The sequence below is a fragment of the Culex quinquefasciatus genome, chromosome 2 (assembly GCF_015732765.1).
Source record: "Culex quinquefasciatus strain JHB chromosome 2, VPISU_Cqui_1.0_pri_paternal, whole genome shotgun sequence".
NCBI lineage: Eukaryota > Metazoa > Arthropoda > Insecta > Diptera > Culicidae > Culex > Culex quinquefasciatus.
This window is the reverse complement of record NC_051862.1, coordinates 29,636,083-29,661,773: the sequence shown is the minus strand read 5'-3', so window position 1 is coordinate 29,661,773 and position 25,691 is coordinate 29,636,083. Positions and strand designations below refer to the sequence as shown.

The 25,691-nt window shown below is 39.5% G+C and overlaps 2 protein-coding genes across 3 annotated transcripts in view; both read right to left on the bottom strand.

The window, feature by feature from the left end:
* LOC6036106 (6-phosphofructo-2-kinase/fructose-2,6-bisphosphatase) overlaps positions 1-8,069 on the bottom strand; it is a 52,305-nt gene extending 44,236 nt beyond the window's left edge. For both annotated transcript variants that reach the window (XM_038254549.1, XM_038254547.1), the window contains exons 1-3: positions 8,034-8,069; positions 7,917-7,967; positions 224-678 (exon numbers count right to left, since the gene is read on the bottom strand). In XM_038254549.1, coding sequence (XP_038110477.1) covers positions 224-533 — 310 coding nt within the window. In that variant the 5' untranslated portion in view covers positions 534-678; positions 7,917-7,967; positions 8,034-8,069. The remainder of the gene's footprint in view (positions 1-223; positions 679-7,916; positions 7,968-8,033) is intronic.
* A 58-nt stretch (positions 8,070-8,127) lies between these two features.
* LOC6036107 (chromodomain-helicase-DNA-binding protein Mi-2 homolog) lies at positions 8,128-25,111 on the bottom strand. The gene is made up of 5 exons (XM_038254546.1): positions 24,896-25,111; positions 17,674-18,762; positions 15,839-17,613; positions 12,730-15,775; positions 8,128-8,813 (listed from the first exon to the last, which is right to left on the bottom strand). Exons 1-5 carry the CDS (start codon positions 24,930-24,932, stop codon positions 8,653-8,655), a joined length of 6,108 nt encoding a protein of 2,035 aa, XP_038110474.1. The 5' UTR covers positions 24,933-25,111; the 3' UTR covers positions 8,128-8,652.
* Between the last annotated feature and the right edge of the window lie 580 nt (positions 25,112-25,691).

Below are 25,691 nucleotides of genomic sequence, written 5' to 3'. Positions count from 1 at the left end.
CGATGCACAGAACCCGTCCCTTCGCCTCTACCGCCACCACTCCGGTGGCGCCGGTTCCTTTCGCACACACTTGTAGCGAACCGGTAGAATGTCCGCGGAATGCACTACGCTTCGTAAACTATTCTAACAATTTGCACTTGCTGACGCCGCCGCCTACTACGATGTCCACAAACGTGCGCGCGGTAATCTAGAACCGTCGTCGCCTCCTCCTGGGACCACCTACCTCGAATCGGGAACGGTTTGCACTGGATCGTTTCCGTCGTCGGTGGCAGCATCTTCCGGGTGTCCTCGGACATGACCGACGGGCAGAGCTGGATCTCATTAAGCACAGCAAACTCGTTGTACTTGCCACTTTGGCTCGAAGTGCGCACTCGCAGCGACCGGGCCGCCGAGGACGGCGGAATGGCCGACGCCGGGACACCGTTACCGTTGGCCACCTTGCCGGAAGTGGTTCCGGACGACGACGACGACGGAGCGACTGCGGCGACGGGAACGGTCACCGGTGACACGTTGTTGTTCACGATTACATCCATCTCGAACGACCGCCAAACGTAAACTGGCTGCAGGAAGAAACAGCCGGGAGGATCTAACTAAAGACCGACGTCGGCGGCGGCGACGACGACGACGTCGCTCAGCTGGTTTTTGCTCGCGAGAGCGGAGCGGAGGTGCTCTCTCTCTCTCTTTCTCTGAGGGAGTGAAGAATAAAAGAGAAATCAAGAGTTGCATGTTGGAAGGAATTAAGTCAAAATATTGCGAATTGATGAGATTTTTGCTTTTTGGAAATGCTCTTTTTTCCAAAAAAGATAGAGTTTTTTGTCTAAAATATTTTTAGCAGTTTATATTTTACAAGTAAGCATTTTTTTGTGGTAGCCCTTGTTTCTTATTTATTGTAGATGTCCCTATTTGAAACTAGCATAGCCTCTTATTTGTTACGGAATTTTTAGAGTTTAATTTAAATGGTCCTATAAGTATAGAGAATACCATAGCTTAAGGGGTTACATACATGTAAATAGGCAAAAATGTCAGAGGTCGGTTTGAGCACACAAATATTTTTTTTTAAATCTGTTTTCAGGGCATTAAAATATACATTTTCATCTATTAACAAAACAAATTTGAAGACATTTGGTTGTATCATTGCCGAGATATAGCTATTTGAAGTTAACAGTTTTAGAAAACGGGTGCCACGATATCTCAACATTGCTTTGACCAAATCGGTTCAAAATTTTTGTGAAGACTCGTTAAACCAGTCCCGTGTGCATGACGAAGGCCGATTTTCAAAAAGTTTTTTTTTAAAGATAAAAATATTTTTCTGTTTTTCATATAAAAAATCGCCAGTTTTTGATTTTTGTATTTTTCGAAAATTCAAAATCGGGCTTCGTCATGCACACGGGACATGTCTTGGGAGTCTTCACCCAAAATTTCAGCCAATTTGGTCCATATCATCTCGAGATATTGTGGCACCCGTAAAACAAAAAAAAAATCGTCGCTAACTCAGTTAAATCATGAATATCTTTATGAAACTTTCAGGAGTAATTGAAAATTATCTTTTAAGTGGATTAATTAAAAAATTCTGTTATATGAAATTTTGTGATTTTCTACGTGTATGTAACCCCTTAAAAGTCCCTTTAAAAAACTCTAGATTTAATGTTAATTTAATATTGAATGTATGACTCTTTTGAAATGTTAGTCTTGATCGCAAAATTTAAAAAAAATCGAAAAGATCATAAAATTTAACAATTTTTTCTTTGTGTAAGGCTGGTATGCTCTTCAGAAGAAAGGGGGTCAAGAAACAGCTTTACGAACGGCAGAACAAAAGAGAGGGAACGTTTTTTTGGGGCTTATCTTCACCCTCTTTGGCGACATTATAAAGTGTGGGAATGTTTGGATGAAAAATGAAAAAATGATGAAAATGATGAAAAACTTAAATTTTCTTGTTTCATTTATTGACTGTATTTCAGCAATCAGAGGTGCAATCTTTAATGTCTCTTTGGCAATTTTGTTGGAAATTTTTTGAACAATCTGAAAAAAATATATCCAAGAGTGGACAATCACAAACATTATCTACAAAAAATTACAATAACAAAAAATCAGTCAAAATTAAACTTAAATTTAATAACTAAAATTTACATTTTTTCCAAAAAACACAATACAGTCCAGACTCGATTATCCGAAGGTTTGTATGGAACTTCGGATAATCGAATCACGAACAGACATTGTTTTTTCGTATTTTTTTCATTTTCTTGATTTTATCTTAAAATTTTAGTTCTACGACCCCATTTTAGTCAAATATGAGTTGTTGATTGTCTATTAAAAAATAAAATGCATTTTTTCAATATTGCGTCATCGCCATTTTGACTGCCGTCTTGAATTTAAAAATTCGAAATAATTAGCGTAGTTTAGGGGTAGCCCGACAATCAAAAATTAGACAACGAAAAAAAAGATGTTTTTTCGTGATTCGATTTTCTGAGGCCTTCGGATAATCGAGTCTGGACCAGGAAGGTGCTGTGTCCTATCCCTCGCCTAGACCAGACCAAAATCCATGATAAAGCTGACAGACCAAATCTGTCAGACCAAGACTGTCAGACCAAAGAGCAAAAAGTAAACAATCTTGGTCTTCGACGTAGGTGCACACAAATCAAGAAAAGAAAATTTGAAAAAAGAATTTTATTTATCCAATTCAATGACTGGGTTTGGACTGCAAAATTGAATGGACGTCAGAAAATGATTAAACAGTGCGACGTCCTTTACACCGACAATTAAATAAGCAATTAAAAGCCTTATTCTTCAACTTTAAGCTTTGATCGCGTTTTCGGTTTACACCTGAGAAATCTTGAAATTATTTATACGGATTTGTGATTCCTCTCTTTTCACCATTCCCTTGGTCTGGACTGTATTTTTTAAAAATCATTTTTTGCTGCAAAACTTATCTCATATTTCTCTATGGCTCAAAAGTTGCAGTTTTTTGTCCCCTAAAACATAAAAAATACGGATTTTGGGAAATTTAATTTTAAAAATTTATTTAAAATCGGCGAAAAAAATGTCCGTTTACCTATTTTGTCTGGATGGTCCTCATCAATACCTACAACTTTGCCAAAGACACCAAATCGATCAGAAAGTACCTTCAAAAGTTACAGATTTTTGAAAAGTTACGTACTATCTTTATATGGACATCTGCCAACATTGGATGGAGCCTTGTATGGATAAGTAAAATCCACTTCTGGTTTTGGTGTAGAATTTGCAACTCCGAAAAAAAACCTCTGAATTGGATACTTCAGTAAAGGGACCATCCACAAACCACGTGGACATTCCCCCAAAAGTGTCCACGTGGTGTATGGATGATCCCAAAACGTGATAACAAATAAGTGTCAAACTTTAATACAGTATCGAAAAGTATTACTTTTTGATCTTGACGGATGATGGAAACTACTTTTCAGGACTGTTATATTTAATGATGAAAAGTAGGCCGTTTTGACAACCAAAATGACAAAAAAAAATCATTAGTTTCACATTAAAATATAGATTTTTAATATTTTTTTTATAGTGATATTTTAAAATAAGCTTTGTGCGTTGCACATTTTCCAAGCTTCAATTTTCTATAGCTGTTCAAAACATTAAATTATGAATATTTTAGGCATGATCGAAAGAACAATTTACAGTCAAGAGAAATTATGTTTAGGAAAAAAGTATTTTACATGTAAACTCTTCAGTTTTGTTAACGGGAAAGACAGCAGGAATCAAGAGACTGAATGGTGGTGGTGCATACAATTTCCAAATTTGTCACCCGCCAACAAACAAAAGGAGGAAAGATGATGGAAATTTCCCTCAATGACCTCAGTAATTTGTTCTTGCCGTCTCTTTTCGTACACTTCTCATACTACGCAGCAAACGTGTTTGGTAATTTTCCAAAGCGTTCTCTCTCTCTTCTTCTGTTATTCGCTTCAATTTTGGAAACTTTTCAATCGTGGACATTCTTGAGTTGACCTAAAAGATCTGCTTTCAACAAATGTTTTGCATATATACAGTTATTAATCTCATCTTCGTTGTCGCAAAACGATTTGTCATCAGTTTGTCAGTTTTTCTCGATAACTGCACAATGACCGGCGGGCCCGCACACTGCAGACAGAACGTTATCTTTTGTTTATGTGCGGGCTGGAATTAGAAATCAGCAAACCGTATAACATAAACACACGCCGTTGAACACCCAATCCAAGGCTTGCGGCGGACACATTCTGTGACTTTATTGGTTCTTCGAATTTAAAAACTTTTAGCAAAAAGTTATAAATAACAAAACAAAATTCTTAGTAGGGGAGAGTGGGGAAACTTGATCCCCGGGGACACTTGATCCCTATAGCCTGTATCTCGTCAGCATGTGGGTTAAAAAACTAGCTTTGTTCTAGAAAACTGTTCGGAATATGACTCATACTCGTTGTGGAAAACTTAGAAAAAATTAAAAAAAAAACAATGTGTGGGTTGAGTTACGCAATTTTTTTTTATATATGTAAAGTATGCACTTCGGAAGAAACCGGTCAAGAAAAATTTCAAATGGGCAGCAGCGGTAGCGAAAGCAAGCCAGAGAGGGTGAAGAAAAGCCCCAAGAAAACGTTTCCTCTTTTTTGTTCTGCCGTTCGTAAAGCTGTTTCTTGACCCCCTTTCTTTTAAAGAGCATACCGGCCCATAGAATGAAACGTGGATCTGATAAATATCAAAATCCAAAAAATGGCTTTCACCATACTAATTTATATGGAAATTTGAATCGTTTTTCGCAAAGTGAGAACTAAACCAATCGGTCTCAGACTTTGGGAGTTGTTTAGGACCGCAATACTATACTTCAGTAAAGGGACCATCCACAAACCACGTGGACATTCCCCCAAAAGTGTCCACGTGGTGTATGGATGATCCCAAAACGTGATAACAAATAAGTGTCAAACTTTAATACAGTATCGAAAAGTATTACTTTTTGATCTTGACGGATGATGGAAACTACTTTTCAGGACTGTTATATTTAATGATGAAAAGTAGGCCGTTTTGACAACCAAAATGACAAAAAAAAATCATTAGTTTCACATTAAAATATAGATTTTAATATTTTTTTATAGTGATATTTTAAAATAAGCTTTGTGCGTTGCACATTTTCCAAGCTTCAATTTTCTATAGCTGTTCAAAACATTAAATTATGAATATTTTAGGCATGATCGAAAGAACAATTTACAGTCAAGAGAAATTATGTTTAGGAAAAAGTATTTTACATGTAAACTCTTCAGTTTTGTTAACGGGAAAGACAGCAGGAATCAAGAGACTGAATGGTGGTGGTGCATACAATTTCCAAATTTGTCACCCGCCAACAAACAAAAGGAGGAAAGATGATGGAAATTTCCTCAATGACCTCAGTAATTTGTTCTTGCCGTCTCTTTTCGTACACTTCTCATACTACGCAGCAAACGTGTTTGGTAATTTTCCAAAGCGTTCTCTCTCTCTTCTTCTGTTATTCGCTTCAATTTTGGAAACTTTTCAATCGTGGACATTCTTGAGTTGACCTAAAAGATCTGCTTTCAACAAATGTTTTGCATATATACAGTTATTAATCTCATCTTCGTTGTCGCAAAACGATTTGTCATCAGTTTGTCAGTTTTTCTCGATAACTGCACAATGACCGGCGGGCCCGCACACTGCAGACAGAACGTTATCTTTTGTTTATGTGCGGGCTGGAATTAGAAATCAGCAAACCGTATAACATAAACACACGCCGTTGAACACCCAATCCAAGGCTTGCGGCGGACACATTCTGTGACTTTATTGGTTCTTCGAATTTAAAAACTTTTAGCAAAAAGTTATAAATAACAAAACAAAATTCTTAGTAGGGGAGAGTGGGGAAACTTGATCCCCGGGGACACTTGATCCCTATAGCCTGTATCTCGTCAGCATGTGGGTTAAAAAACTAGCTTTGTTCTAGAAAACTGTTCGGAATATGACTCATACTCGTTGTGGAAAACTTAGAAAAAATTAAAAAAAAAACAATGTGTGGGTTGAGTTACGCAATTTTTTTTTATATATGTAAAGTATGCACTTCGGAAGAAACCGGTCAAGAAAAATTTCAAATGGGCAGCAGCGGTAGCGAAAGCAAGCCAGAGAGGGTGAAGAAAAGCCCCAAGAAAACGTTTCCTCTTTTTTGTTCTGCCGTTCGTAAAGCTGTTTCTTGACCCCCTTTCTTTTAAAGAGCATACCGGCCCATAGAATGAAACGTGGATCTGATAAATATCAAAATCCAAAAAATGGCTTTCACCATACTAATTTATATGGAAATTTGAATCGTTTTTCGCAAAGTGAGAACTAAACCAATCGGTCTCAGACTTTGGGAGTTGTTTAGGACCGCAAAAGGAGCTAATAAAGTACTGTGCTCACTAAATTTGGACAATTTTTTTCCATACAACCATATTACACCCTAATGGTTTATACAGTACTTGTTCGGTAACTGAATGCTGCTCGCTAACTGGGTTGAACGAAAAATAACGAGGGGACTACATAATAATATGCTTAATATTTTCCTGATAAAAAATAAAAATAAAAGTTATTCAAATTTATTTACAATGCTTACTTTCCATCATTCTTTAATTGTGACTTGAAATTACATAAAACTTTAAAAAAGATTTTTTTTTATTAATTGATCATAATTTTTGCATCCTTTATCCCCTCGGTCATTTCGGTTTGTTTTGATGATTGACGTTTGTCTGCTTTTTTAACTGGGCTAAAGTTAACTTAATTATCGAGCCTAGCTATCGAGCGCCCAGTTAAAAAGCAGCCCAGTTAAACAACGTGCAGTTAACGAACAACTGCTGTACATGAATTGATTTTTTTGCGCTAGCTTATGAAATTTCCTTTTTTTATTGTCCTCTATATTAACCTATACCCAAATTGGCTCAATCGGCCTTGCCATCACGGAGCCGTGCGTCTATTTATAGATCCGCGATCTCTCTTTTTCAGGAGCTAATTTTTACCAACTTAAGGGATATTAGTTAAAAACACGGCCAAAGTAAACCCCAGAAAACAGATTTTTTTAAAATCATTGGCAAAGCCACATAAAACAAGTATAATCACCAAACCCAAATTTCCAAAACTGTATGAGTTTTATTTTTCAATTCTTCTTGAATCTAAATGTGGGGTTGGGATGCCTTCTAATTTTTAGTTAGATTTAGAAAATTAAATGACCCGCCAATTTTAAATCGAGTGCTAATAGTTGCAATTATGTTGCAGATTGTGAAAAATATTTCAAATAAGTATGCTACTTTGACAGAATAAAACCTCAATTTTCCCGAATTTGCAATTTTCTCGACCCGGTGTTAGAGACAACTTTTCCCTACATGAATAAATTTTGGAATATCGATAACTGTTTCCCTGAGCGATTTGACATAGGCTTTGAAAAATATTTGCAAATCTTTTCAAAAGCAAGTTAGTAAAGTGACTTACTCAATTACAGAGCGAATTCACTAATTCGAATGAGCGAATCCAAATTCGCTAATTGGAACGACTGACAGCTGTCAAACGCTTGAAACCACATGTTCGGAAATTGTCGAACAATGGGGTTGAAACGTCAACACCAGTTTGATAACTGGTTTTGACGGTTGAGTGCTTTTTATTTCGAATTCGTTTGAATTAGCGAGCATTCGAAGCAGAAAAATTCGAATTAACGAATCCACTCTGTACTCAATTTATGGTAACCCTGCATTCCAGGATGGTTTGCTTTTTTTTAATGTGGCGGTTTGACTTGTTTTATGTGACCTCTTTGTAACTTTTTTTTTTTGATGATTTTGAGAAAGTTGGCGAATAATAACTTACAACCGTTCGACGATAAATTATTATATTGAGAGCATCATAATGTAGCGTTTCCCCGATTGTAATAACGAAGAAACAAATTCACTTACTTTTCTCAATTTGGGAGTTTCGATCCGATAGATATTGCCGCCATGTTGTTTCTGTAAATAAACGAAAAAATGTGTCTTTGCCATCTTTGATGAAAACAAAAAGAATTCAAAATTCACCTTCGATTCATTTTAGGGGTTCATTTGCAGCATTACCAGGGACGTTCTTTCCTTCTATCCCGCAAAAGTGACCACAACACGTTCTCCACTACTTTTTTTTTATGTGTGTGTACATCGTACGCCATTTTGTTTATTCTTGATTTTGGAATTACTGTTGAAACTATACCAAGTGTATTATTTGTTATATTCTAGGTTCAAACTTGCCGTTATCACTCCTAATATATCTTACTGTAAAACGTATCATAATGTGTGTGTAATTGTTTTTTTTTTCCTTTATTTTTATATGCCATTTTCGCGCACTGTGCATTTTTCTTGGTGTGTGTGTGTATAAATAAACGAAGAAGAAGTAAAAATCTTTACACGGGGAAAGTTAAGATTTCGGAAGGGGGCAGAGAACATTGTCACATTTCATCAAAATTGGGTTTCGTTTGATAGCACAGCTCTGGCGGACAACACAATAAAAGTCACAGGAAAGTCAGAAGAGAAAAAGTTGCTTCCTTTTCCGACGGAAAAGGAATTCCCAAAAAAGTAAATGTTGTCACAATGATTAAACACAAAGTGGGTGGGTTGAGGGTTAAAATGAATAGCAAGGAGGATTGTGCAAGTGCTCTGCTGCTGCTTATTTGGACGATCCGGAAGCGCCCGGGTAGCTGGGCGTGGGCTGTCCGGGCACCGAGAACGTGGGCCGGAAGTTGGCAAAGTTGGCGGCAGCGGCGGCGGCCGCGGCGAACCCGGGCAGGGACGTGCCCTGGAAGCCGGCCGGGAATTGCGCGAGGGGGGCTGAAAGAGGGAGAAAAAAGAAAAAAAAAAGTTTAAAAAACATTGATTATTTTTTTTACATGGAAAAATCTAAATTCCAAAAAACTGTTTTGTTATTATTGTTTTAAAGCTAGTTTTTAGCGTTGATTGGCTTTTAAAAAAAATGCCTTGCAGGTTTTAACTAAAACTTTCTAAAGTGAAAGTCAACATTTTATTTGTTCAACTGACTTTTAAATCTTTTAACCTCTACTAAATAAAAAAAAACTAAAAAATTACTAAAAAAAATAATTTAATTGAACTGTGACTTGGACCGAGATTTGAATTTGTCGTAATCGTTAACTTTCATTTATAGAGATTTTCAAAAAGTCCTATGGGCAATAACTTTCCTATTCTAATACCGTAGTTGTTCGGTAACTGGGCGTTGTTTAACTGGGCTACTTTTTAATTGGGCACTCGATAACTGGGCCGTAGCCCAGTTAAAAAGCAGACAAACGTCAAAAAACCAAAACAAACCAAAATGACCGAGGGGTTAATGGATGCAAAAATCATATTCAATTAATAAAAAAAAACTTTTTTCAAACTTCTGTTTAATTTCAAGTTACAATTAAAGAAATATGAAAAGTAAGCATTGTAAATAAATTTGAGTAATTTTTATTTTTATAATTCATCTGCAAAATATTATGCATCGGTGGTCCCCTCGTTATTTTTTGTTCAGCCCAGTTAACGAGCAACATTCGGTGACTGGGCTACGTTCTCAGCCCAGTTACCGAACAACTACTGTAGAACCTAACAACATTTTAGGGAGATTTGGATTTTTTATGTCTGCAGTTTAAATATCTAATTAAGGAAAAAAGTCCGGATTCGAAAAACATGTTGTTTTCAATAATTAGATTTTTTTTAATTAGTAATTTTAATAATTTTTTCTATCGGTTATTTTTTGAAATTTAGAGTCTGATTTTTCTTAAATTTTATTTTCTAAAAGTTCTAAGTTTTATGATATTTTTTTAAATTATCTGTTTTTTGCATTTTTTTTTCCAAACCTTGTAATGTTTAAAACCTGTTGATTTAGAAAATATGCAATTTTTCCAATTTTTTTTATATAATTTAAAATTTGTTTGTTTTTCAAATTTTACAATTTTGAAATTGTTTTTTTTAAATTTACTGATTCAAAAACCACACCAGTTGATTTACTTTTTTTTTTGTTTTCCATAACTGATTAGCTGCAAACAAATCCTGTTTCTTTTTAATTTGATTTTTTTTTAAACTTGGTGTCTTTTTATTCTGTCATGTCAGTTGGAATGAGCTTTTTCAATTTGTTTGAATAAATTTGAAAACTTGAAAATATTGGTTTTGGTTTTTTTGTCTGTTATTTTTTTTAATAAAAAATATGTTTGAAGTGTCTTTTTTTTAATTTGTTATTTTCTGAAACTTAAACGCCTTAAACTTTTTTTCGAAAATCGCTAAAAAAAAATATCATTTTGGTATTATTTAATATGTGATGTAATTTCAAGAATCTATCAACTTTTTTTAAATGAGTTTTTTTTTTAAATTTGGTATCTGGAGTTTTTTTTGAAAAGGACCAATAAACCAAATTTTCAGTTTTTGCTTTTTGGGTGTTTTTCAATACCCCTGACTCAAGGCGGTTCTAAAAACACCAAAAAAGCAAGAACTGGAAATTTGGTTTATTGGACCTTTTCAAAAAAAAACTCCAGGTATCTTTTGTAATGTTTTTTATGTAATAGGTTTTGATTATTAACAAACTTAAACAAAACCGTGATTTTTTTTTTTTTTTTTTTTTGGGAGGGTGGTCCAGCCGCACATCGTTGATGTTGAAACCTCTAAACTGGGCCCTCGTCCTGTCACGTCCGTCAGTAGTCTTGTCGTACATTACAACTAGAATCAGATCTGCCAATGAATTAGTACACTTCGACCAAATAAACACTGACGCTGTATGGATCTGACTCTAGAATAAATGCACAGTTGATTGTTATTCATAAGTCCAAAATGTTCAATTATTCATTTAAGTCCAAATATTCATTTGCTAACTGTTTTAAATTGAAAATCTAAACTTTAATCTAAAATCCTCTAAACTTAATGTTCAAAAGTAAACGTTCCTTTAACTGTTGTAGTACTACTTTTATCAAAAACAATAAAAATTTATGAACTGATATACAAATAGGACAGAATCGCGATTTGAAAAAGAAATGACCATTTACGTCAAAAGATCCGTAGTTCCTCGATTCGCAACAATGGTCGATACAACCATAATCCGAAAACCGTTAGTTCAACAGATCAACGAATTTTGTCCGATATCATTACATTATTGATTGATCGAGACTCTATGGACAATTTGACGTAAAAGAATGCCTAGTATTCTACATCAATCAAAGTTTATTGACAGCATTACTCTTACTTAATAATTGCAACTAAATTTAACATCAAAAAGATTTGGAAAGGATACAGATCTATTTTAAATGCTAATGCTAAGCAACAAATCAATTGTACTATCCTGAAGTCCCGACCTAAATCCCACATTGTGATAGTGAAAAACTCACAGAAGCAGCGGTGTCTTGTGCAATTGTGATATTTTCTCTATCGGAGAACTACCTAGTTCACGAAGACAGCTTATCGGTCAACGCTTAAGCCCTGGGGCTGCGGCAAAGCGAGTTCTCGTAGCATGAAGTGGTGTCCATAGTGCTTATAAAAAAGAATTTATACCCAAATTTTAACTAATGCACTAGGATCAAATCATGCCCCTTGACTTGACAAGGCCCAGGGTTAAACAAAACCGTGATTTTTTAATTATTTAATCATTGTTTTTATAACTTGAAATCAGCATACTTTTTTCAATACTTTGCCTATTTTCGTTATTTTTTAGTATTCAAAAAAAAAAGTTACTGGAGCTATAAAATATTCGGTAAAGCAGGTATTAAACTATGACAAACAAACAAGCCCACACTTTTATACAGTTTGCCTGCATTTGTTTGCAGAAACGACACCCTGCATACATTTAGTTTTGCGAGTTTTAGAAATTGTCAAAGACAAAAAACTGCGAGTTTATTTGTGTGTTTGTCATAGTCTAATACCTCCTTATGTTTGAAAATTTGCTTATTTCAAAAATGAGCAATTTTGGGAAAAAATTGTAAAGTATATTATTGTTTGTAATTTGTTTAGTATTTTTAAAATTTGTAAAGTTATGTCTAAGGTTGAATTTTTTTTATTGATTTTTTAAATTAGTTTATTTCTAATGTTATGCATTTTTAAATCTATTTTGTTAGTTTTTCAATCAGCATGTTTTTATTTTATTTTATAGATCTTCGTTATTTTTCAATTTACTAGAAAATACGTTACTGAAACTTTAAGCATCTGGTACCTAATTGAAAAAAATAAGTTCAGTTTGAAATAATTCTTGATTCTGGAAACCCAATAATTATTGGTCCTTTAGGAATCCATGGAACTTAAATAAAAACTGTTTAAAAAACATTTTTTAAATTTTGCTTTTGTACCTAGTAGCTTTGTTTTTAATTTGCATTATTTTTAAAATATATTTATTAATTTCGAATTCTGTTTTCATTTATTTAATTTGTAATTATTCAAAACTTAGTTATTTTCAAATTTGGGCAGTTTTCAAGATTTGTTAATTATTTAAGTATTTATTTTAAAAATTATAATTATAAAAAATACGGTATTCTGTCTACACCCTTAGTTTTCGGTCAAACTGAACAAAATTTTACTGAATTTCGGCTATACGATGAATAGTAATGAACTTCATTACCGGTAATTCGGTAAGTTTTTACCGAATTTGGTAATTTTCAGTTTACCGAACTGTTCAGCAGATGGAAATTCGGTAAACTTGACCGAATTCGGTAAAAAATCAAAGTAACAGTCTTAGAAATTTATAAGAATTTTAGAAAAACTACTAATTTGAAATACTCACGATTCGGTTGCACCGAGTTCCCGGTAGCTGCCAACCGCGACAGAATCGACCTCTCGGACATCTGCAGCCGCTGGGCCACGGGCGGAATGCGGGCCAGCGTGGCCGGTAGCCGCGACACGTCGCTCTTCATGTCCGACAGCAGCTCCTCCAGCTGGTTCAGCACCTTGTGGAGGACGGCATTGGCCGGTTTGTTCCCGGCCAGAGATTCCTTGCTCAGGTGCTGGTGCGACTCGGCCAGGCACTCGACCTCGGCAAAGCGCGCGTTCAGCGCCATCGCCGGGTGGGCCGCGTCCTGGGCCAGGTTGAGGACGGCAGCGCGACGCAGCTGCTCCTCGATGACCAGCGACTGCTCGAGCAGCTTGAAGCGGCGGGCGAGGAATTTGTTCTTAATTTCCAGGAAGTTACCCTTGCCGACGTCCATCTTGAACGGTTCGTTGATGATCGCGAAGCGGATGTCGTTCTGGATGTCCTGCCAGCGGCCGTAGCCGTGCGTCACGATTCCTGCCAGTAGCCAGTAGTCGTGTCGGCGGTGCCAGATTTCGTACTCTCGGCCGGGGACGGCCGCCTTCTCTTCGTTGATCCACAGCGTGTGCAACTCGGTGAATCCGCCGTCGGCAATGTTGAACATGAAGACTCGCTTGTGCACCTCGATCGGATCGGCCTTTCCGGCGGGCTTCTTGACGTCCTCGTCATCGTCCTTCACAATCACTACGTCGTCGTCGTCATCGTCGATCGCGATCGGCTTATCTTCAACGACCGGCTTCTTCTCCTCGGTAATCTTGACATCGTCATCGTCAGCCTCTTCCTTCTTGGCCACCTTCGCGGTCTCCGCCGTACCCTCCTCCTTCTTAACCTCCTCGTCCTTGGGCTTTTCCGATTTTACGTCCTCCTTGGAGTCTTCCGAAACTTCCGGCTTCTTGTCCTCGGACGATTCGCCCTCCTTCTTAATTTCGGACTTGACCTCCGCGGAAGCCTCCTTGTCTTCCGACTTCTCCTCTTTCTTGACGTCCTCGGACTTGTCTTCACCAGAAGGACCAGCCTCCGGATCTTCCTTCTTGACTCCTTCGTCCTTCTTCTCATCGGCGTCAACGCCTTCCTTCTTGTCCTCCGAAGATCCCCCAGTAGCTTCATCGTCCTTGTCGGCAGCGGTCGGCGTCGGAGCCGGACTTGGAGCGGCGCTGGTGGCCGGTGTCGCACTCGTGCTGGTCGTGGCCGACTTCGGCGTTTCACTGTTGGCCGCATCAGCCGCCGTTGAAGTGGACGCTGCCGCCGCCGCACCTCCCGCAGCGTTCTTGACCGGTTCGCACGGCCTCTTGATTAGCTCGGGCATGCTGTAGTAGCCGTTGATGTGCTCAAACTCTTGTACCTTCTTGCGGATGAGCGACATGACGCCGATTCGGGTGAGGACATGTTGCCGGCTGAGACCTTCACGAGGGACGCCATCGGCGAAGGTTTCCGCGTTGTCCGCGCCGGGTTCGCACAGATGTCGCATAAACAGCGAGACGTAGGCCTTGAAGTTACGCTCGGATTTGCCGCGCAGATCGCGCACGAGCCACTGCGAGTTGAACGCGTCCTGTGGGGGCATTCCGTAGCGCATGATCGCGTTCAGGAAGCTCTTGCGCTGGCGAGCGTTGAACCCGAGCACTTCGATGTTTCCTCCGACGCGGGCCAGCAGGGGTGGGAGTGGCCGGTTGTCGCGTTCCGCTTCGCGACGTTCGATGCGACGCTTGCTGCGGCGGTTCAGATCACCGTCCTCGTCGTCCTCATCGCCGGGGTCGTCCGAATTGCCAGAGTAGTCCGAGTTGCCATCGGAGAGGTTCTCCTGCCAGGTGGAGTCTTCCTTGACGGCGTCGGTCTGGACGATGCCACCGTCGGTGTAGTTGACCTGCTTGCGGACACGCTTGCCCTTGCCGAGGGTTCGGGACATGTCTTCCTGCTGCTGTTCGTAGTGATGGCGGAGCAGTTTGACCCAGTACGCGGGGTCGGAATTTTCCGCGTCCTGCTTGATGATCTCCGTGTCAACCTCCTCCTCAACATCTTCTTTTGTGGTGTACGAAGCGACCTTGAACGACGACAGATAGTCGTTGGACCAGTTTTCCTTCTCCTCGACGCCCTTGTTGGTACGATCGAGCAGTTCCGCGACGGCCTTGTCGTCGTAATGGATGGCTTCTTCGTCCTTGCCGTCTTCTTTGAACAGCTCCTCCGTACCGAACCGCAGAATGTCGTCCAACTCTTGCTTGGTGAAGTTAGCGCCCTTTCCACCCATTCCGGGTCGTACCACCAAGTGAGTCAACATCATCTTGCGCTTGGCGACCTGCGTGACACGCTCTTCGACCGAGTTTCTCGTCACAAACCGGTAGATCATGACCTTGTTGGCCTGACCGATACGATGGGCACGCGAAAACGCCTGAATATCGTTGTGCGGATTCCAATCCGAGTCGTAGATGATAACCGTATCGGCGGTGGCCAAGTTGATACCCAAACCTCCGGCCTTGGTCGACAACAGGAAGCAGAACTGCTGCGCGCCCGGCGCGTTGAACCGATCAATCGCCTCCTGACGCAGCGTTCCCGTAATACCACCATCAATACGCTCGTACTTGTATCCAATCCCCTCCAAAAAGTCCTCCATAATGTCCAACATCTTGGTCATCTGCGAGAAGATCAACACGCGATGTCCGGTCTCCTTCAGCTGCTTCAACATCTTCTCCAGCAGCACCAGCTTGCCGGCGGCCTTCGTCAGCGCCGTAATTTCGTAATTTCCCCCCGGCCCAAGCGGAGCTTCCTCCACCGCGGCCTGGAACAGATACGGATGGTTGCAGCACTTCTTCAGGTCCATCATGATGTTGATCAGCGAGCAGGCACCGCCACCGCCCTTCGGATTGAGCGCCTCAAAGTTACGCGTCAGGATGTACTTGTAGTACTTCTTCTGCATCGGGGACAGATCCACGCGCACGATAAACTCCGACTTGGTGGGCATGTTCTTCAGCACGTCCGCCTTGAGACGGCGCAGCATGTGCGGGCCCAACATCTCGTGCAGCTTTTTGACCTGGAAGCGTGAGAAAAGGCGACGTTAGAAACAGTTTGATAAAGGAATTACGCACGAAATTACCTGATCCTCCTTGTTGATGTCGGCAAACTCGTTCTGGAACACGCCCAGGTCGTTGAATTTGTTCTTGTTCAAAAAGTTCAGCAAATGGAACAGCTCTTCCAAATTGTTCTGGAGCGGCGTTCCCGTGAGCAGCAGCTTGTACGCGATGTTGTAGTTGGCGAGCACCTTGAAGAACTTGCTCTGGTTGGACTTGAGCCGATGGGCTTCGTCGACGACCAGCACGGACCAGTCGATCGAGCCGAGACAGGCGGCGTCCAGCGAGACCATCTCGTACGAGGTCAGCAGCACGTTGAACTTGATCGTGTTGGCGCGGATCTTGGAGGCACGACCGCCGCGGACGGCGCCCTCCTCGAAGGACAGCTCGTGCTCGCGGATGATCGCACGCGAGTCCTTGTCACCGACGTACGTGATGCAGTAAAAGTCCGGGGCCCAGGTTTCGAACTCGCGCTCCCAGTTGATGATGGTGGAGAGCGGGACCGCCACCAGGAACGGGCCCTTGCAGTGACCTTCCTTGTACAGCGAGTACAGGAAGGTGGCCGTTTGGATGGTTTTGCCCAGACCCATTTCGTCGGCCAGAATGGTGTCGGTCTCGTTGGACCAGGAGTAACGCAACCAGTTGATACCTTCCAGCTGGTAGGGGTGAAGTCTCATTCCCGTGTCGTCCAGGTAGGTCGGTTGGACCTCGTACTTGCGCCTCAGATCCGTTGTGGGCTTCTCCGGCGGTGGAGTGTATCGACGTGGTCCGATGCGGTCTTCGTCCTCGAGTTCCTTGGTGCGAGACTTGCGGCCCTTTTTCTTGCTCTTCTTGCTGCTGCTGCTGCTGCTGGACGAGTTGATTTCGTTGCTGCAGTTGGCGCGCAGATCCATGTAGTACTCGATTGCGTTCTTCAGGCCAGGGACTTCATCGTCTTCTTCCTCCCAGGTGGCCGCCTCGTACGGCAGTTCACGCCACTTGACAAAGTACAAGGTGCGGCCGTCGCGCATCGTCCGGTGGTTGATCACGCGGTGCACATTCAGCCACTCCGGCTTGACACCGTACTTGTAGTACTTCTCCTCCAACTCGGCGTCGTCCATGTCGCCTCCTTCGCGCATCTTCATCAACCGTTTGTACCGGTTATCGTCCTCGTCCAGAGCTTCCTCCAACTTGGGCGGTTCCTCCATGTCGTTCTTTCTCGCATAGTACCGGAACATCAACGGGTGGTACACGTCCATCTGCAGCTCCGTAACCCAATCGCAGTGCCAGTACGACATCTCATGGAACTTGACAAAGTACTCGCGACGACGCGGCCCCGTCCCCTTCGACGAACCCGGCTCGTTCGGGTCAATCGGTTTGTCCGTCCAGCGCCAGGTCAGAATCTTCTGCACCTTGTACTGCAACGGTGGACAGCTGCACCGCGGACACCTCCAGTCCCCGTCCGGAATGTCGTCCAGCGGGGGCGTCAAACAGAACGTGTGGTACGCCGACGGACACATGTCGCAGCACAGCAACTCCCCGCCGTCCTTGCAGATCCGGCAGAACTCCTGGTGCTCGTCGTCGTCGTCTTCCGCCACGCCACCGTCCGCCTCGCACGTCGGACAGGACCACTTGCCCTCGGGTGTGTCCTCCAGCTCCGGCTCCAGACACACCAGATGGTACGCCTTCGGACAGGTGTCGCACAGGATGATCTCGCCGCCCTGCTGGCACACCTCGCAAAAGTCCTGGTGCTCGTGCTCGCCGTCGTCCCCGTCCGGGAACTTGCTCTTCTTGGCTTTGCCCTTCTTCTTGGATCGACTACCTGTGAAGATATAAATAGTGAGAAAATGTTCAACAACCCCAAACGATTACTCCATCTTACCCGGCTTTCCAATCTTGGTCTTGGCCTTCTTCTTCGGCAGCGGATTCCCGTCCTCGTCCACCTCCGGCGCCGCCACCGCCGCCTCACTCTTGCGCTCCTTCTCCTCTTCGGCCTTGTCCTCACTTTGCTGCAGCATCTTCTCAAACTCCGCGTCCGAGTCCCGGTCCGAGCCGCCACTCGCGTCCGGATCCTCCTCCGAGCTGGCGTTCTTCCGCTTGCCAAACTTGATCTTCAACGTCGGAACCTTCGGCTTTTTGCCCTTCTTCGCGCTCGACCCGCCTCCCTTCTTGCCCTTCTTCCGGCTCCGCTCGCGCTCCAACTCTTCCTCGTCCTCATCGTCCTCGTCGTCGTAGATCATGTCGTCGTCACGCTTCTCCGTCTTGTTCCGCGATCGACTCGACTTGGGCACGTACTCCGGCGACGCCGGCGGTTCCTCGTCCTGCTTGTCCTCCTCGCCACCCTCACCCTGCAGGTTCGGGTTCTCCTCGCTAAACTCGCGCCACTTGGCCGCCACCAGCATCATCAGCTTCGAAATCGGCACCTTCGGGTTCTCCTTGCCCAGAATCGGTCGCACGTGCGCAATAAACGCCTTGTACGTCGTCAAGTTGTCATAATCCTCATCGCTGTACTCGATCTTCACATCCGTCAAATCGAACGTACTGCAAACCTCCTCAATCGACGGCATATTATAATCCGCCCCACCTCCTCCTCCTCCCTTCTTCTCCTCCTTTCCCTTATCATCCTTCCCCTTCTTCTTGTCCCTTCCACTCCGCTTCGTCGGCTTTTCATAGTCCGAATCACCCCCCGCTCCCGCACCCGCCCCTCCCTCATCACTCCCCCTGACGTCGCTCTCCTCGCCACTGTCGTTCTTCTTGCGCTTCTTCTTCTTCCGAGCTTTGCTCTTCTCTTCCCCGCGGGCTTTGCGCTTCTTGCCCTTCTTGCTCTTCTTGCTGCGGTTGTCCTCCGGCTCGTAGTCGTCGTCCTCGTCCTGCGCCGCCTGCGCCAGACTCTTGAGCGCTTCGTCCTCGGAGTTTTCCTCGCCGTCCAGCGGGGACTTGGCCTCGGCGTCCTCCTGGCCGGTCTCCTCCTCTGGAAAAGGGGGGAAAAAGAGAAAAAGCAAATCAATTAAGAGCGAGTTTTACACCAGTGTGTAACAGGATCGTATCGAGGTGCTCCGATTTGGATGGAACTTTCAGCGTTTGTTTGTCTATACATGAGATGAACTCATGCCAAATATGAGCCCTCTGCGACAAAGGGAAGTGGGGTAAAACGGGCAAATGCTGTAAGTTTTATCCAAATCGGAGCACCTCGATACGACCTATAGAACAAACCGAGCAAAATCTACAAATACTGCCTCTTAATAGGTAATAGTTTGAAAAAATATACAGTCCAGACTCGATTTTTCGAATACCTCGGAAAAATATCACGATTTTTTTTTTGCTGTCTTATTTTGAGTTGTTGGGCTCAGATATGACCCAAATACCACTCTACAGTGATCTGTGAATTTGTAATCCAAATTAGCAGCAACTTAAGGCGATCTTAACGGGCCATCAACCACTCAATTTTGACGCTGAAATCAAATTTGATGTTTTAAAAACAAGAAAATAAAACGGATAATCAAAATCAGGATTATCAAGGCTAAACACATAAAGTTTGAAAAATATGGTAATGGTAATATTACATCTGGGAAGGGGTACATCTTTTACAGTCAGAAAAAAATGTGTAATTCTCGGGTGAGTTTTCAAAAAGCCGTAAGAACCACCGTTACCTCCGACACTAATTGGAGCATAACATTTCAAAAGGGCACATAACTTTTGTAAACAATTGTGTATCCCTTTCACTCAAATGACAGTTTACATAAGGTGTGAAAAGGACACATTCTTGTTTAAAAAAGTTATGTGCCCTTTTGAAATGGCAAGCACGAATTTTCGTTTTTCTCCAAATTGAAACAATTTTATTTTGGGACACTTGAAGAACGAGTAGATGAACAATGTCAAGATCCCAGATCTCAAGCATTTTTGTAATTGATTTTTCGTAAATAGGTCGAATACCGATGCAAAAAGGGCTTTGTTTACCAATGGCTCTTACGGCTTTTGCAGGGTTGTTACGGGAGAGTCGAAAAAAATCCGCGCCAAATCCGCGCCGACCTAAAATCCGAAACCGCGCAAAATCCACGCCATATAAAAAATCATCGCGACCAACATTTAAGAAATTTTATTTTTTAATGAAGAAAAACTAATTCAGAAAGTATTTGATAAAAAAAAATCGTTTTATGGTTAAAGGCTCCAAAAGAATGAAAACAATAATTCTATTTTTTTTTTAAATTCTCAGGAGACGGTCAAGGCAAGGGTCATGAAAAAAAATCTTCAAAATAGAAAATACAATATTTAAAAACCTAAAAATTTAACTTCAAAAATATAACCTCAAAATTTTAAATTATAATATGATAAAATTTTAAATTTCAAAAGTCTATATATATTTAAAATCTAAGAATTTTGATACAGTTTGTAATCCAAAATCCTCGTTAAAATTTCACTCCAAGAGATATTTAATTTCCGATATTTTAAATAATGTCTTCTCACAATTGCAAAATCTCTTACATAAAATAAGACTTCAAAAATTGTGGAATTCAAGAATTTAAGAACTAAGAATTTTAAAATAAAAACATTTAAGAATTTACGAATTTAAGAATTTTAGAAATTTTAGAATTTAGAATTTTAGAATTTAAGAATTAAAGAATCAAAGAATTCAGGATTTTAAAATTTAAGAATTTTTGAATTTATAAGCTTAAGGATACTAAAATCATTTTAGATTTGAGAATTTTGTTCTATATTGTTTTGAATTTGATATTTTTTAGTATTTAAATTTTGACTTTTTAATTTTGATTTTTTTTAAATCTTCCAATTTTCGATTACCCAAATTTTTGGTGTTTTGAATTTTAGATTGCTAAAATTATGAAATTCGAAATTTCAGATTTTTTAAATTACGATTTTAGAAATTTCGAAAAAAACATGAATATGTATTTTGATTTTTTTGTTATTATAAAAACTATTGAAACATTTTTTTTTCGAATTTTTAAATTTCTGAAGCTTTGAATTTGGAATGTTCTGATCATTTTATTTTCACCAAGAATGTTTAAATTTACAAAAAAAAATTCTACCGATTAAATTCCATTCCAAAATTCGACAGTGGAGGCCAGCTTCCATTACGTCCAATCAAGCTCATATTTGGCGCCCACCAGAACAAGCCCCAATAATAGTTTTTGTTACACATTCTTATGTCTATTTTTTCGGGAAAAGTTTGTAATATTTGATTCACAAAATAAAAAATTGAATAAATCCAGTATAAAATTAAAAATAAATAAGGTTAAAAATCATTACTCAAAACTCAAAAGAAATTAAATATTCAGAGCCGGAGATGTTAGGAAATGACAAGAAACATATAAAAAATAACTTCTACATAATATTTATCTTCATTTTTCGACGTTTCGTACTAAGAAAATATAAACAAACATTTTCAAAATTGCCATCCGCGCGAAACCGCGCCTGAGCAAAATTAGCCAACAAATCCGCGCCAGATCCGCGCCACATGCGCGCTCCGCGCCGTCCGTAACAACCCTGCTTTTTGAAAACTAATCCGAGAATTATACCTCTGAAAATGTGTAATTTTACCACTATTCTGGTGGAATGTCGCTTTTTCAGTCTAAATTGAGGTACAATTACATCATAAAAGATTCAATAAAAATACACCTTCCAAATTTACCCATTTTTTGCTGTGTAAATATCAATGAATAATAATAATCATTTATGTTTCTTTTCCCTAAGGTTTTACGACTTTTCCGTTCTTTACTTTTTGCAATTCGTTTTTCAAACCACTTTAATTAGAAAATTGCACTTAGCTTAGGAATTTGAATCAATGAAAATGAATCTGATCTTCTACAATGGAAACGCAATCAAATTAAAAACTTGACGTATTGTTTGCAAAATTTCTAAATCTACGGTAAGTTGACGTTTCCATATCAATGGTAAACAAACAACTGCACAGCAACGTATGGGACCATCCATAAACCACGTGGACACTTTTTTAGGGATCTGTTACAAAAATTGGTCACATAAAAAATCCAAATAAAAATTGACATCTGTCATCAACCTAGATTATTGGTACAGATCCACTAAAACAAAAGAAGCATCAAACAAGTACATGATTATCACTTAAGTGGTATGTGTACATGTTCATGTGATAATCCTGAGATTTTAAAATCTATTTTTGTTACTATAAATTGTTTCCAAAAGAACACTTTTATTTTTTAAATGAAAATAGTGATATAAAAAAAATAAAAATTATTTATTTTGTTTTAATTTAGAACTAAATTTGCAATCAAAAAATACTTTAGTGGAGTTTTGATAAAGTTTTCTAGTTACAGCAATTCTCTGATTACTTTAAAAAAAAAATCCCAGTTTTTATTTTATTTTAAAGGCTGAGAAAAATTCGGTTCTATCCCATTCCCCAGATCACACATTCCCCTGAAATTTTTTATTTAATGAATGTACTTTATTTCAAAAAGTGAACAGTTTTAAAGTGTGAATTAGTGTTCTGATTTCGCCTTTATTATGATAACTGCTGACAAAAGTTGAATATTCCCTTTAAAGTTGAGTTTTATTCTTTAAAGAAGGGAAAACTCTCTTGTCTGTCAGTACTGCTGAAAAAAAAGTTTGATTTTTCCTTTAAAGTTGAATTTTAACTTCTTTAAAGAAGGGAAAACTCTCTGGTCTGGCAGTACTGATGCCAAAGGTTGAATTTCCCTTTGAAGTAGAGTTTTCCCTTCTTTACAGAAGGGAAAACTCTCGTGACTGTCATAACTGCGTTGAACAAAAGTTGAAATTTCCCTTTAAAGTTGAATTTTGCCTTCTTTAAAGAACAAATCCCTTTACTTGTGATAACTGCATGTTAACACAAGTTGAATTTTCCTTTAGCAGTTATCCCTAGTAAAGAGAGTTTTCCCTTCTTAACGAATGAAAAAATATCAATTAGTGTCAGCAGTTATCACAAGTCACGATGCCTTCTTTAAAGCGATTCTAATATTGAATTAATGTTGAAAATTCAATTCATTATGCCAATCGACCATTGTGCGCCATTATGCCAAATTATGTAATGCCAAACGGCGTTATGCTAAATGGCATTATACCAAATGGGAAACATGTTTTTCAAGGTTCCTAATATTTCTGAGGAATGGGATAGAACCGAAAAATTCTACATTTCACTTATTTCAACTTTGGTTGATGAGATAAGGCCATGCAAAGATAAAAAAAACAGCGATAACTCGGAACTAAAAGTTCGAGTTTCAATGTTAAAAAAAATTAACACTGAATGATGTTTTTGATCTTTTCATTACAAATTATTTCGAAAATTTTAGTAAAGAAACACTTTTTGAAAAGTTTTTTTTTACATTTTCAAATGTTGGGCTGGATTTTAACATTTTGAAATAACCTTTTTTAAAATCAGCAGAAATTTTAACAAAATTTACATCATTTACATTGAATATATGTTAAACTTGATTTAAAAAAAAAATCAGAGTTGAGGTTGGAGTTCAGAGTTGAAATTTGTAAAAACATGTTAAAAATAAGTAAAAAAATGTAAGCGTTTTCATAAATATTATTTCTTTTTAAATTGGAAACACTGCCAACCAACTTGTGCTATACCTCGAAAGTTGGAATTTTTTGTCAGCTAAAACATATAAAAAAAAATGAGAAGTCAAAAATCTGAAAAATTGTAGGCAATCTCTACAATTTTGCCAAAGACATCAAATCGATCAGAAAATTTGGTTTCAAGATACAGATTTTTGAATACTTAAACATTTAATTTTTATTCGTATGAGCGGTTGCCAAAATTGTATTAAGACTTGTATACTGCCGTTCTACGCATAATTGTCCCATGTCATTTTGGTCGATTCTGACTTTTTGTCATTTTTATGTTTAATTTGACGTATACTTTTAGAAAAACACATAACATCTAGTACTTTGCTAGGAAACTCATTAAAAACAAAACCAAGTCTGTTTGTCCCATCGTTGAACTTCTACGCATAATTGTCCCACCAAGTATTTTCTAACACGAAATCATGAGTTTTACGAAGAATTTTATCTTGTGTACCTGTTTAACTGCAAGAGGATTGAACATAAGGGTGATAATATGTTAACCGGGGCAATTAGGGACATATAGGGCGAATAGGGACCCACGAGAATCGATCGAAAAATTTCAATCGCGTTTTTCTCAGTTGCCCTTTTTTGAAGAACATGGGACAGTTATGCGTAAAACGGCAGTATAGACGAACCAATAAGGCTGTTGGAAATATTTTTCAAAGTTTTGGCTCCACTCCCGTTTTCAAAATCGGTCCGATAAATCGAAGAGCAAAACATTTTATTTTTAACTTTTAAATTTAAATGTTATTTTAAGTAGTAGTTTCCAGGACATAAACTTAAGTTTTGAATCGTTCCCTAGACAATCTAGTAATAAAAACACATCAAATTGAACTATTTTTTCTATTACTTGCTAAACAATTTCATCAAATGGCAGTTTTTAAATATTCTGCAAAATTATCTTGAAGATGCAACTAAAATTCAAGGAAAGAACAAACAAACGACAAAATTAAGTACATAACAGTTCGGCACAAAATCCGCAAAATAAACCCTCAAATTTGCAAACACAAACATTCCACAGCCCCACTAAGCAAGCATCACTGACTGACTGACTACCTCAACAAACAAAAGACAACAGAAACAAAAAAAACAGAGTTCGTTGCTGTTTCTCTCCTTTCACATTGTGCTTCATTTTCCGCTTTTAAAAATTCTGTGTAACATCGTGATTACCGCCACCTTTTCTCCTCCCTTCACCACCCTCTTTGTCACTATTTACTTCCTCATCCTCCTCCCTCCCAAAAACCCTCAACAATGTTGATGACGGACGATCATCATCATCGCAGCGTCATCAACAACAAAAACAACAACCCCGACAACAGCTTGCCGCTGTCAAAACTTCTTTTTCGCTTTCCTCCTTCTCCTTCGCCGCTTTTCATTATCCGGCAGCGGGGCAGAACGCTAGCGCTATGCATTTCCCCCTCCCCTTCCACCATCACCACCGCCGAAACCACCATCCCTCCCACGGGCCACAAGGAACAACGATGGAGTCTCGTCCCTTTGGAAAATTTCGCAAGCCCCGCGACACTTACCGGCGAGAGATTCGTCGATTTCGTCGTCGGACGCCATCGCTGCGGTGCTCTAAACTAGCAGGAAATGTGCGCCGGAACCTAGCGCTTCCGGTGGGACCACTTTCGACCGCGAACGGAACACTTTTACCGGCACTAACGGGACAGATTACGCGGACCGATACGGAACTGTGCGGCGGCCGCTTTTGCTTCAAGTACCAATATGGCGTCGTCTGTGGCGGCGGCGGTGGCGGGTTGACAGCAAGCGGCCCCTGCGGGAAAGTGCGCAGCAGTTGTCAAAAGTGGCAGAACCCGGTGGGAAAAAGATGGGCGGGAGGGGCGAGTGTGCAATTTTTCATGTGCGGATAGTTTACCCAGATTTGGGTGCGCGATTTTTCACTCCATTATTTATGTGATTCACATTTATTTTTGCTATCTAAATACAAAAATACAAAAATACAAAAATACAAAAATACAAAAATACAAAAATACAAAAATACAAAAATACAAAAAATACAAAAAGTATATACAGTATATACAAAATACAAAAAAGTAGAATTTTCGAATTTTCAAATTTTCGAATTTTTGAATTTTTGAATTTTTGAATTTTCGAATTTTAGAATTTTAGAATTTTAGAATTTTAGAATTTTAGAATTTTAGAATTTTAGAATTTTAGAATTTTAGAAATTAAGAATTTTAGAATTTTAGAATTTTAGAATTTTAGAATTTTAGAATTTTAGAATTTTAGAATTTTAGAATTTTAGAATTTTAGAATTTTAGAATTTTAGAATTTTAGAATTTTAGAATTTTAGAATTTTAG

Coding starts and splice junctions, on each gene's coding strand:
- LOC6036107 (XM_038254546.1), bottom strand. CDS start 24,932: ATGGCGTCCGACGACGAAATCGACGAATCTCTCGCCG. Junction 15,776..15,838: donor ACATCAACAAGGAGGATCAG/GTAATTTCGTGC, acceptor TCACGCTTCCAG/GTCAAAAAGCTGCACGAGAT. Junction 8,814..12,729: donor GAACTCGGTGCAACCGAATC/GTGAGTATTTCA, acceptor TCCCTCTTTCAG/CCCCCCTCGCGCAATTCCCG.